General features: G+C 43.4%; 1 protein-coding gene across 1 annotated transcript; it reads right to left on the bottom strand.

The window, feature by feature from the left end:
* Positions 1-286: 286 nt before the first annotated feature.
* Positions 287-1189, bottom strand: LOC102926504 (putative vomeronasal receptor-like protein 4). The gene has a single exon (XM_076573615.1). It carries the CDS (start codon positions 1187-1189, stop codon positions 287-289), a length of 903 nt encoding a protein of 300 aa, XP_076429730.1.
* Positions 1190-11437: the final 10248 nt, after the last annotated feature.

The raw sequence follows: 11437 nt of genomic DNA, 5'->3' as shown, positions 1-11437 counted from the left end.
TACATTCAAACTACCACAGTAGTCTTATTTTTAAAAGTAAATTATTATAATGCTTAACTGATTTAATGTTTGGATATATTAGCATACCAAGGCAAATTGTGGTATGATGGCCAATGCTTGTAATGCCCAGGAAGGTGCTAGGTCAGGACCTGAGCTATAAAGATGCTTCCAGGACAGCTTGCAATACATAGCAAAGCTACGTGCTCACCATGTGCCCTCCAAAATTAAGGCAAATAAATAACACTGTGTATCTTGAACTCATAGAGATATGTAATGCTAGTGTTTCTCAGTGCGAACACAAGGCTTTAGCAACAGGAACAGCTCTGCTCATCAGGACAAAGGGGCTGAGAACAGCATAACCAAGTACTAGACATGTTTTAATATTTAGTATGATGGAGTCATGAGTCACCATGTAACCTGTGTAAAAGGAGAAAATGAAGTCTGCCCAATAAAAGACAAGGAAACAGGCCATGAGAATGAGAATGCTCTGTGCAGCTTTGATCTCTGGACTGAAACTATTTACAGGCCTGCAGCTGTGGAGGTAGAGGACTTGCTTGTGATGTTTATACAGATAAAAAGAAATGTGTCCACTGCTCCAGCCCATGAGACTCTGAAAGATGAGGTCACGAACAGCCATGAGTGAGAGGAAAAGCCACTTGACTGTGTCCCTGGATGGAAGCATATAGCAATATCCAATATACCCTGCAACTCCAGATCTGTTCAAGCTGCCGCCTGCTGTCATATAGTACAACAAGTTGGAACTTGTGAGGGCATTAAAGATCCAAAAGAGTAAGACATAGGTAAGAATTTGCCATGAGGTCTGTGGTTTGAGCTTCCTCCAAATGGTGGTCCTGGGACTGATGGTGAGAGCCTGGACCACGCTGAGGAGACAGGTGGTGCAGATGGAGAGGCCCCGGGCCGTCCTTGCCAGATAAACCACAGCTTTACAGCCAATATCGCCGAGAAAGTTTCTGAAATAAAACACTGTGGCTATGTCTCTGATTCCTGTGGTGCAAATAATGATCATATTAGAAAATGCCAAGTGGATGAGAATGAGGTCCACAGGCTTTTTCTCAGTGCCCAAGGCAGACGTGTACACCTGTCTCACAAACATTAGGATATTTCCCACACTTCCAGGCCCAATAAGACAAAGGAAGATTATTGTCTGGATAATGTTACTCCACTTCATCTTCTGACTTCATGCACAGCACTAGGGAAAATCATGTGAGAAACATGTCAGATGTTCTCCGCTTATTCCAAAGAAAAGAATGGTTTCAAGTATGTAAGCACATACTGTTCTTTTCTTAATGATGCCTGGTCATATTCTTGGTCTTTTGTTTTCTTTTGTTTTTTAGTTTGTTTATTTGTTTTTGGTTTGTATTTTTTCCATTCCCATGGAAATGATATAGGTACAATAAGGGTATAAATCCTACCTTTCATGATGATCCTCATTCCCTCAAGTTCATGTGACCATGCTCTTCCTAGAACAAAGCTAAAAGCATGGCATCACTTTGTCAGTTCTCCAAACAACACAGTCCTGATTATTAGCCTGACAGGCCTCTTCCTTTTTCCTCCTCACACCCAGTGTGACCTCAGGCTCCTGGACTGTGTTGGCACCTCATCCTGGTCCTCTTCACTGTCCATATGCAACCATCACTCAAGTGGTTGTGGAACTAATAAAGAGCTTGACACTCCTCCAGAAAACTGTTCTTGACCAAATGGACTGGCTTCTCAGGGGAGATTATATGACATACTCCACTTCTCATATCCCTTTCCATAAGTGGCACAGGAGTGAATGTTTTGTGGGATGTAGAGGACAGGAGTCCTGTCCTCTCTCATCAAGGTGGGAGTAAGTCTGGTGGGATTTGTGTTCCCAGCTTTCTGGAAGGTAATTTTCTTTTCCTCCCACCTACCTTGTTCTTGCTCTGTCTTTCTACTGAGACTTCCTCTAAAAGAAAACACCACGCAAACATTTCCTAGCTCAGGCACTGGCTATATGGACTCTAACCCAAGAGGCATGCAACTGATTATATGCTTTAAGGTGTGTTGAGACGAACAATTTCTCAGTTAGAAATGCCACAACCAGTGATCTACATCTCTCTAATGTTCCATGCAAATGTGTAAACTGTTTATGAATGGTATCATTTTCATATTTCTCCTTATATATTTAAGTCAAAATATTCTTTTAGGAACTGGGGATTCAGCGTAGTCTGTAAAAGGCATGCTGTCCAAATATAAGGATCCAAGTTTGATCCCTAGCAACCAAATAAAAACTGGCCAAAGAAGTGCAGATTTGAAGCCCCAGTGCTGGTGGGAAGGGGTTTGATATGGAGATAGACATGTCCTTGGAGTTCCCTGCTCAGCTAGCCTAGCAGAATCAGGGAGCTCTATGTTCAGAGAGACCTGACTGAAAACTGATGGTGGAAAGCTATTGAAGCAGACCCCAATGCTGATCTCTGGCCTCTACTTGCACACACACTTGTGCAAGATTAACTGCACACACATAACCCCCTCCCCCCAAAAAACACCTACACATAACACATAATGCTGCTGGAACAGACAAATATGCTATCGCTTCACCTCTTAGAAAACATTCAGAATGCAATTCAACCTTAATTGTCTTTGTCATTCACTATTTAGCATCCTTTCCTTATCACAATTATTCCTGAATTCCCTTCACCCCCTCAAATGTAGCACTGGTGCTTTCCTAGCCACAGGACTGTGCATAATATACCCCGGTTGATCTTTGTCAGGGCATCATGCTTCATGGCTACCTACTCTCCATCTTATCCATATCAGCTCCGAGTTTCACCTGCTGTGCTTTCCCTGAACTCTCCAGGCTGTCTTCCCTGTGGATCTGCTGCCTTCCTGCCCAGGATAGTAAGCATGCCTCAGAGACACTGCTTTGGTTTGGAGAATCTACTAATGCATACTCAAAACTAGTTTATGAACAAATTATTAAATGAGGCGCTTCTTTTTAAAACTGCACACAAAACACAGAGGAAAGTTAGCAGCCCACGTGTAGAAACACTCAAATTGGTCTCTTTCTTATGATATTTAAAAACTGAATGGCCTGAAGAAGTCAACTTAGTTTGGGTGACACATTTGGTACATGAATTTGCAAGCTTCCATCAATTTAGTGAAAGATATGAATTATCCTTTAAGAAAAGTATAGTGGTTTAAATTGACTTGCAATATCTCTGTAATAATTATTTTGTGATTTGGTGAGGTTCTCAGATACTTCTAAGTTCTTGGAGCCATCGGTAATAGAATTTGTAAGAATGAAGTAGCCCTTGATCTCCTTAACAGTGCTGCATCTGAACTGAAAGAGCTTGAAGTCTAATGTCTACAAGTACCTGTCTAATCCAGGGCTGCTATGCCATATTTTAATAAGCTTTCACATGTTTCTCACCTAAGGCATGTAACAGTAAATTTAGTCTGTGTGAATGAAATGAAATCAAGGTTTCTGTAGCAAAATATGTGGGAGTGTGTTACAAATATACCAAATGCTTGAGAAGTACCATAAACTTTAGAAGTTTAAAGTTCATGGTGCTGAGAAGATGCCTCAGTTGGTAAAATACCCGAGTAGAGGCATGAGGACCTGAGTTTCATGCCCAGAAGCCCCACAAAAATGCCACGTGGCATCCTTCTTTTAATTCCAGCATTCTGTATGCAGAGAGAGGAAGATCTCTTAGAGTCTCTAGCCAGCCAGTCTAGGAGAAGCAGTGAGCTGCAGACATGTGAGGTTGATATCTTGTCCACACACAATCATGCACACACATGCACGTACACACATGCATACACCTCTACCTGCATATACCAATGTACCCCCACCACTTGCACATAACAACATGTTCTCCCCACCCTGTATACACAGACACACAGGCACACACAGAGAAACACACACACACACACACACACACACACACACACACACACATTAAGTTAAGCATGCACAAGAACCTTGTTTACAATCAACCACTCCAGACTCAAATCCAGTCTCTCATTTCTGCTTGTATCACATTGATCATGTAATCTGGCTTCCTCACATCCAGTGTTCTCCTCTGTAACCTGAGGATGCTGCTTTGTCCCATGCAAGCATACTGTGAGGTGTCAAGTATCAGAAACAGAATTATTTTTCTAAAGAAATCATTTTTTCTCTTACCTGAGAGTAATGTCCACTTTCTCCAAGTCTGTACAATTGTACACTGTGTTCACTATGTTATAGTTTGGCAAGTTCTGAAAAACAAAACCAGAGTCAGAGGCAAGAGAGCTCTGTCTTAAAAGACTGAAAAACATGAGAAATGAGACGCTGAACTCAAACAAAATCTTTGATTTTTTTTTTTGAATGTAAAATGTGGAAAGCGTAAGTCCTTCCCCACATCCAGACTGAAATGCCCCCAGAACCCCGTGTCCTGTCTCTGCCGGGCCATGGGATGAGCAGCTCTGCCGCCATGCACCACGGACTGCTGCAAACTCTGCCTAACCGAGGTTCTGGATGACAGGTAGAAAGTGATAAACTGTTTGCTCCCCGGGTCCTGCCGCCTTCCGTTTGCACAGTGACAGGTCAACTGAGACCCTCCTTATTCACACCTAAAGTCACCCTGCCTCACAGTGTCCCTTCCAAAGTCCAAGGCAGCCTCAGTCTACAGTGACAGAGCAGCACTCACCTGGGCAGTCTGTGCAGGGCTCAGTGGGTGTCCTCACTGCACCAGCCAGGCCCTGTTTATCATCCCCACTCCCTGTGTTCACAGCAGCTCTCCCAGCTGTCAGGAGTTTGGTTCACAGGGAAAAGGGCTCCTTCTTCCCATCTCCATCCCTGAGGGCAGCCGTCTCCCTGGTTCTCTGTCATTTGCTGATTCACAAATCATTATGATTGTAATTGCAGAGTCTGTGGGTGATGAGGTGGGAAGTGAGGGTGAGCAGTGTCCTGAGGGTGCTGCTTTCTCAGACTTGGTTCCAGTTTCCTCTCACCTCCCGTGACACTGAAGCCAAGAACAGATTGGAAAGAAACATTCCTGATCCCAACGGGTCAATTTCTGAATGTCTGCAAAGTATAGTAGCACTGATAATAGAAGATGATAAAGCACTGAGTCACGGCTAATCGCTGAATCCTGCATGAGGGTCATTTTATTAATCACTTCATCTATCTCTTGTTAGGTTCTCCTTTAGTTTAAAATGGCAAGGAATCCAAGGCCTGCTTCAGAGTTTTGTGAAGAAAGCAGTTTCAAGGTTTCTTAAACACTATTCTACTGCTGTGATGCGACACTGTGACTAAGACAACTTATGATGGAAGGTATTGAATTGGGGGCTTGCTTACAGTTTCATAGGGTGAGTCCATGACCACCACGGCAGGGGACATGGTGACATGGAGGCAAGCATGGAGCTGGAGTAGTAGCTGAAATCATGACCAGCAAGCAGGGAGAGAGAGAGAGAGAGAGAGAGAGAGAGAGAGAGAGAGAGAGAGAGAGAGAGAGAGAGAGAGAGAGAGATTGGATTCAGTTGAGGAAATGCCAGGATGAGATCCAGTTGTAAGCCTTATAAACCCTTTCCTCCAACTTGCTTTTTGGTCATGGTGTTTTGTCGCAGCAATAGAAACCCTAACTAAGACACATGTCACTAAAGGAACCCAAATGTTGATGGTTTCTCAAATGCTAATGCCAGGAAAGCATTTTTAGAAATAGAGATAACACGGACTCTAGAAACAGGTGCAAGGCAAAATGGCGTGTAAAGGGAGAATCCTCTCCCTTCTGTAGGGCTTCTAGCAAGAGAAACGCCTCAGAGACTCCAGATGGTATATTCCTCAAGGCAGACACAGAAGAATGGATCCCCAGCATTTCTTGGCTCTCTGGTGCCCCTATGTGGACTCATCCTTAAAGACGCCTTGCAATCACATATTTTGACAGTCAAGAGCAGAAGCACAGGCCTGCATTTTGTGTCTCCAAGTCCCAATAAATGCCCCTCTCCACTGGTCAAAAAGTAAAAAGTGAAAAACCCGTGTCTCTCTCTGCAGTCAATCTCTCCATGACGAAAATGCTTCAGAAAGTCAAGTGGAAGAGAATAAAGTCTTTATATTTTCTTGGCACCAATGACAAAAATATATACATGTCTTACAAACACCAGGATCTTCCCTAGGATTGATTCTAGGTTCATTAAGAGAATGAATGAAAGGTTATTGTCTTGATGAAATCAAAACTTTGCAAACATATCAAAGGGGTAAGAGAAAAAATAGTTCATGTGTTTCCATTCGTTTGGCTATTTGTCCCTGTGCTTTATCCAACCTTGGTTTCAACAATTCTTGCTCATATAAACCCTCCTCTTTCTCGCTAATTGGACTCCCAGAGCTCCACCCGGGGCCTAGCCGTGGATCTCTGCATCCAGATTCCTCAGTCCTTGGATGATGGGGTTTCTGGCACGACTATTAGGGTGTTTGGCCATCCCATCACCAGAGTAGGTCAGTTCGGGCTGTCTCTCGACCATTGCTAGCAGTCTATTGTGGGGGTATCTTTGTGGATTTCTGTGGGCCTCTCTAGCACTTTGTTTCTTCCTTTTCTCATGTGGTCTTCATTTACCATGGTCTCCTATTCCTTGTTCTCCTTCTCTGTTCTTGATCCAGCTGGGATCTCCCGCTCTCTTTCCTTCGACCCTCGCCCTTCATTACTCCCACTCATGTCCGGGTTGTTCATGTAGATCTCAGCCATTTCTCCGTCATTGGGTGATCCCTGTGTCTTTCTTGGGGTCCTGTTTTCCAGGTAGCCTCCCTGGTGATGTGAGTAGCAGTCCAGTCATCCTTGTTCCACATCTAGTATTCTCCTATGAGTGAGTACATACCATATTTGTCTTCCTGAGTGGCCCCCAACTGGATCAGGCCTTCTGAATAGGTGAGACAGTTGACTGGCTTGATCTGTTTGGGAGGCATCTAGGCAGTGGTACTGGGTCCTGTGCTCATTGCATGAGTTGGCTGTTTGAAACCTGGGGCTTATGCAGGGATGCTTGGCTCAGTCTGGGAGGAAGGGACTGGACCTGCCTGGACTGAATCTACCAGCTCGATCTCAGTCCTTGGCGGAGGCTTTGCCCTGGAGGAGGTGGGAATGGGGGGTGGGCTGGGGGGAAGGGGAGGGGGGCAGAAGGGGGGAGAACAAGGGAATCCATGCCTGATATGTAGAACTAAATGGTATTGTAAAATAAAATAAATGGAAAAAAAGATAGACTTATAAATAATTTTACTACATGTACATTTTATAAGATATGTATATATACAAGAGTTTGTATTAACTATGAATTCAATAAAATCAATAGAAAACTCAAAAAATAAAAGAGAAAAAATATACACAATGTATGATGAAAATGTTTTAAAAGAAGAATTTGAGATTAATCATGACCTTTTGCTTCAGGGAGAATTAGGATTTTCACTTTTATATTTGTATTCACCCTTGAAAATGGGATGGGACCTTTGATCCATCCAGGATTCAATTTCACATTCAAAAGTAAGGATGAAGATGATAAAGGAATTTCCTTCAATTACAGTTAAGTGTGTTTATCCTGCATTGGGTATCAGGAGTGTCTTTGTTTATGAGGATACAGTGGTGTTAGAACATAATTTGAAAAGGGGATACCATTTATTTAAGGAAGAAGGAGTAAAATCATTGCTTATGGCAGACTATGGTGAACTAGAACGTGCGCAGATAAGGCAAAGACACCTTGTTCTGCCCACGTGTGTGGCTGGAATGTACTCAGAAAGTAGAGTGTGAAGTGACAGATGTCATCTGTTATGTCCTCCACACAACAAGGGCTGGAGAAAGAACTGATTTCCCTCTGTGCCAGAGGCAGGTCTCTATTCTGATTCATCATAGACTTAGTTTAGAAAAGTAAAGAAGGGATCAGGAACATGGGGGAACTCTAGACATGGAAACCTTGCTGTTGTTCACATTCTCACTTCGCATGTTTCTGTGATGTAATGAAAACCTAATTAACCCAGGGGTAACTTTGGAGGCAAACAAATGTCGTAATTGAGGAGGGAGAGGGAAAGCCATGCTTTAGGGACCAGGTTCTGCAGAGGGCTCCCTTTTCGCTACAGCACGATGTGTTAGTGTCTTGAGGATACTTTATGGTGACAAGTGCTGTACACACACTGAAGGTACAAATATGACCCGGGCAGGCTCACTTGCCAGAAGTACCCAGAGCCCATGTGCACCTCATCATCGTGGTGAGTAGATGTCACAGTTTCATTTAATCTCATGTGCCAGGCAGTGTTTTGCTTAAAGACATGCATGTGACTCTTTGATGAGCTGAGGAGGAGAGGAGAGGCTGAGCCTGGTCACCTTCAGCCTTCTGCTGACACTTGAAATAACTGGGGCCATTTCCAGGACACATAACGCCAAGATGCAGGGTGCTTCCTACCCTGTGCCCAGGGTCTGCCACCCTGAGAGAGTTTGGGGTGAATCTTTGTCTAATGTTCTCTCCTTTCTTCCAATAACTAGAAATAAATAGAAACTTTTCAAATTTCTATGGAAAATGTCCATTTTTCTCTAACCTCAAAGTTCACTTGCCTTATAAGGATGTCAGTGATGTAAATTTAGTCCATCCATTTCATTTTTGATGAATTTCTACATGGCCTGTGTCAGCAACTGTGTCTGTTCTAGTCTGCCGGCTAACTCTCCAGGCTGCTGCTGCTCACCGTGAAGGTTTCTTTTGTGAATCCATCCTCAAAGTCTCCATCCTGACACGTGATGTTGTACTGAAGTAGTAAGTCAGTATCTTCATTGTGTTCCTAGATTGTGGTGAGGACTGTTAAGAACTACAAAGATGGAAAAGTAAGCCTCGCATGGTAGGTAGCACATGCCTTTAATCCCAGCACCAGACAGGCAGAGGCAGGTGGACCTCTGTGAGGTCAAGGCCGGTCGAGGAGAGACCCAGGCATCTCATAACAACAACAACAAGAACTACAACAAAAGATTAAAAACATAGTCACAAACTTGCCAGACTTGAGTTGCTATAACTCAAGATGATCTCACCCCAGTACAGTGAATCAAGGAGCAATAACCTTATGTTTTAATTTAAGAAATAGATTCACTTCCCTGCCAGCTCATTTGGAAGCCAGTCCGGATGGGACATTACCTCCCATCAGAATGCAAAGCCACCCTGTTTTGTTTTTTGTTTTTTCTGCTGCTGCTGCTGTTTTTCTTCTGTTACTGTGTGAAGCAACGGGAACCACTGAGACATTTTCATGCACACGTCATTGTGTTTTCCTGTGTTCGTCCTTACTGCTGTTCCTTCTTCTTTCCCCTCCCACTGGTCCTCCTAGCGAAGTCTATTTTTGAAACTACCTTTCTGGAATCAGAGGCACCACTGTTGTGCCCCGAGGTCCATGCAGAGACCCATAACCAAATGTCAGGCAGAGCTCAGGGAAGCCCGCGGAAAAGGAGGAGTGCCGGCCGGGGTCCAGCTTTGGCTCATGTTCAGGTCCTGAGAAGGGGAAGGGGCCTTAGAGGAAGGAAAGCATCTGACCACCAGGTGGATTGCACTTAAGTGCCCTGGAATAGCTCGAGCTGTCTTTATTTATACTTTAACAGAGTTTTTTTTGTTTTTTTTTTTTCTACCAGGCTTGCATAAGTATTGGCCCTTATTTTTGACTTTTAAGAAATATTTTGTATTTTAAGAAATACATTGTAATCACTATAAAAGACCCCCTTGTTCTCCTTTATGCTTCCCCAAATACACTTTCCCACCCCCTACATAACCTTCTTGTAGACACAGAGTTCAGTATTTTTCAGGCTTAACTAAATCCGGAGCCAGACACATCCTGCTCTTGCAGTACTTACCTCATCTGGCAGCTACTTGCAGTTACAAAGTCAGAAAGTAATGAACATGGATACAACACTTTAAGGACAACAATACTAAACCCCACACAATTCTTTCCTGTCTGCAAGATATGTTTTTATATAGTTCACTTTTCCACAAGAAGGTCCCAACTCTATCTCTGTATAAAAGGCAGACTACCATACTTCTTCCATCATATAAGCTCCTATGTATAGTAAAGATGACTCTATCCATCCCATATTTTACACTGCACATTTTCCTCTTGGAGCCTACCAGAGCCTACCATTGATTCTATATGCTTGGTGTCCAGGGGACTTACTCTCAATGGTAGGCACCATGTGCATTCCTGAGACTTTTCCCTATTCTGTGTGCACATTCCTTACTCTCCTTTCCAGAACTGTGAGACATGGTTAAAGTTCCAAGTGCTGTTTTGTCATATGTACCTAACTATCTCTATTGAGTCAGAAAAGCTACCCGGTTTAGGAGTTGTAGTTAGCAATTCCAGATAAGAGATTTGAGAGGCATTAGTCCCCTGATGAATTTTATTGGAAAATATTCTGAAAAAATACAAAACAAAACAAAACAGAATTTCCAGGTAAAATTACAGCTGTTGCATGTGTGACTGACAGAGTAAAACTAAAATTGCCCAAAAAAGAGAGAGAAAAGAACCTGCAAAATGCAGGAATTTTGTAAATTCCTATTCTGTCCCAGGTCTACTGATCCTTGCCAAGTGAGACTCCATGGGTGCCAGGCCCCTGGGATACCTATTGGATAAGTAGTCATTTGCTGATCCAAGACTAAGATGCACAGCTCTCTAGGGGAGGAACAGTTCTAGAAGCCAGAGGAGTCAAGGACACTAGGAGAACACAGCCGGAAGAATCAACTGCCCTGGCCTCCCAGGGGCTTCTAGAGACTGAAGCAACCACCACGGAGATGGCGACGGGTCTATGCCAGGTCCTCTGTGTGTGTGTGTATATATATATATGGTTGTTTAGTTTTGGGGGTTTTGTGGGACTACTAACAGTGAGAAGGGTGGGTGTCTCTGAATCTTTTGTCTGATTTTGGGACCCCTTTCCTCCCACTGGGCTGCCTCATCCAGTCTTAATATGAGGGTTTGTGCCTAGTCTTATTGCATCTTGTTTGGTTGGTATTCCTGGAAGGCTGGCTCTTTTCTGAAGGGAAATGGAGGTGCAGTGGATATGGGGCAGAGGGGAGGTGGAGGGTGGGAAGAGTGGAGGAAGGGGAGGTTGTGGTCAGGATGTATTTTATGAGAGAAGAATAAAGAAAAAAAGGAGGGAAAAACCCCCTACTTTTCTAAAGGACTTTCTGTAGTATTATGGTGCCGTCTTACTCTGACAGTGTTCATTTCATTCAGAAAGAGAGACATCACTTATTAAATATGATCATTGAGGTTTGTGGAAAGGAACAGAGGGCTGGAAAGAAGCATGCAGTCCCAGACAGATGGACAGACAGAAAGGCTTTGAAGAAAATTGAAAAGTCCATCAGGGCTCTGAGATGCATTGAGTGTCGACACTTTTAGTACATTCTAATCTCCGACTAAATACTTGGTTTTTATTTCAAGCTTGTTCCTTTACACTACTGCAGTTGCTATAAGTGC

Source organism: Peromyscus maniculatus, chromosome 5 (assembly GCF_049852395.1).
Source record: "Peromyscus maniculatus bairdii isolate BWxNUB_F1_BW_parent chromosome 5, HU_Pman_BW_mat_3.1, whole genome shotgun sequence".
In the NCBI taxonomy this organism is placed as follows: Eukaryota; Metazoa; Chordata; class Mammalia; order Rodentia; family Cricetidae; genus Peromyscus; species Peromyscus maniculatus.
This window is presented reverse-complemented; position numbering and strand designations above follow the sequence as displayed.

What these genes read in the sequence shown, in the direction of transcription:
- LOC102926504 (XM_076573615.1), bottom strand. Translation starts at nt 1,189, where the DNA reads ATGAAGTGGAGTAACATTATCCAGACAATAATCTTCCTTTGTCTTATT.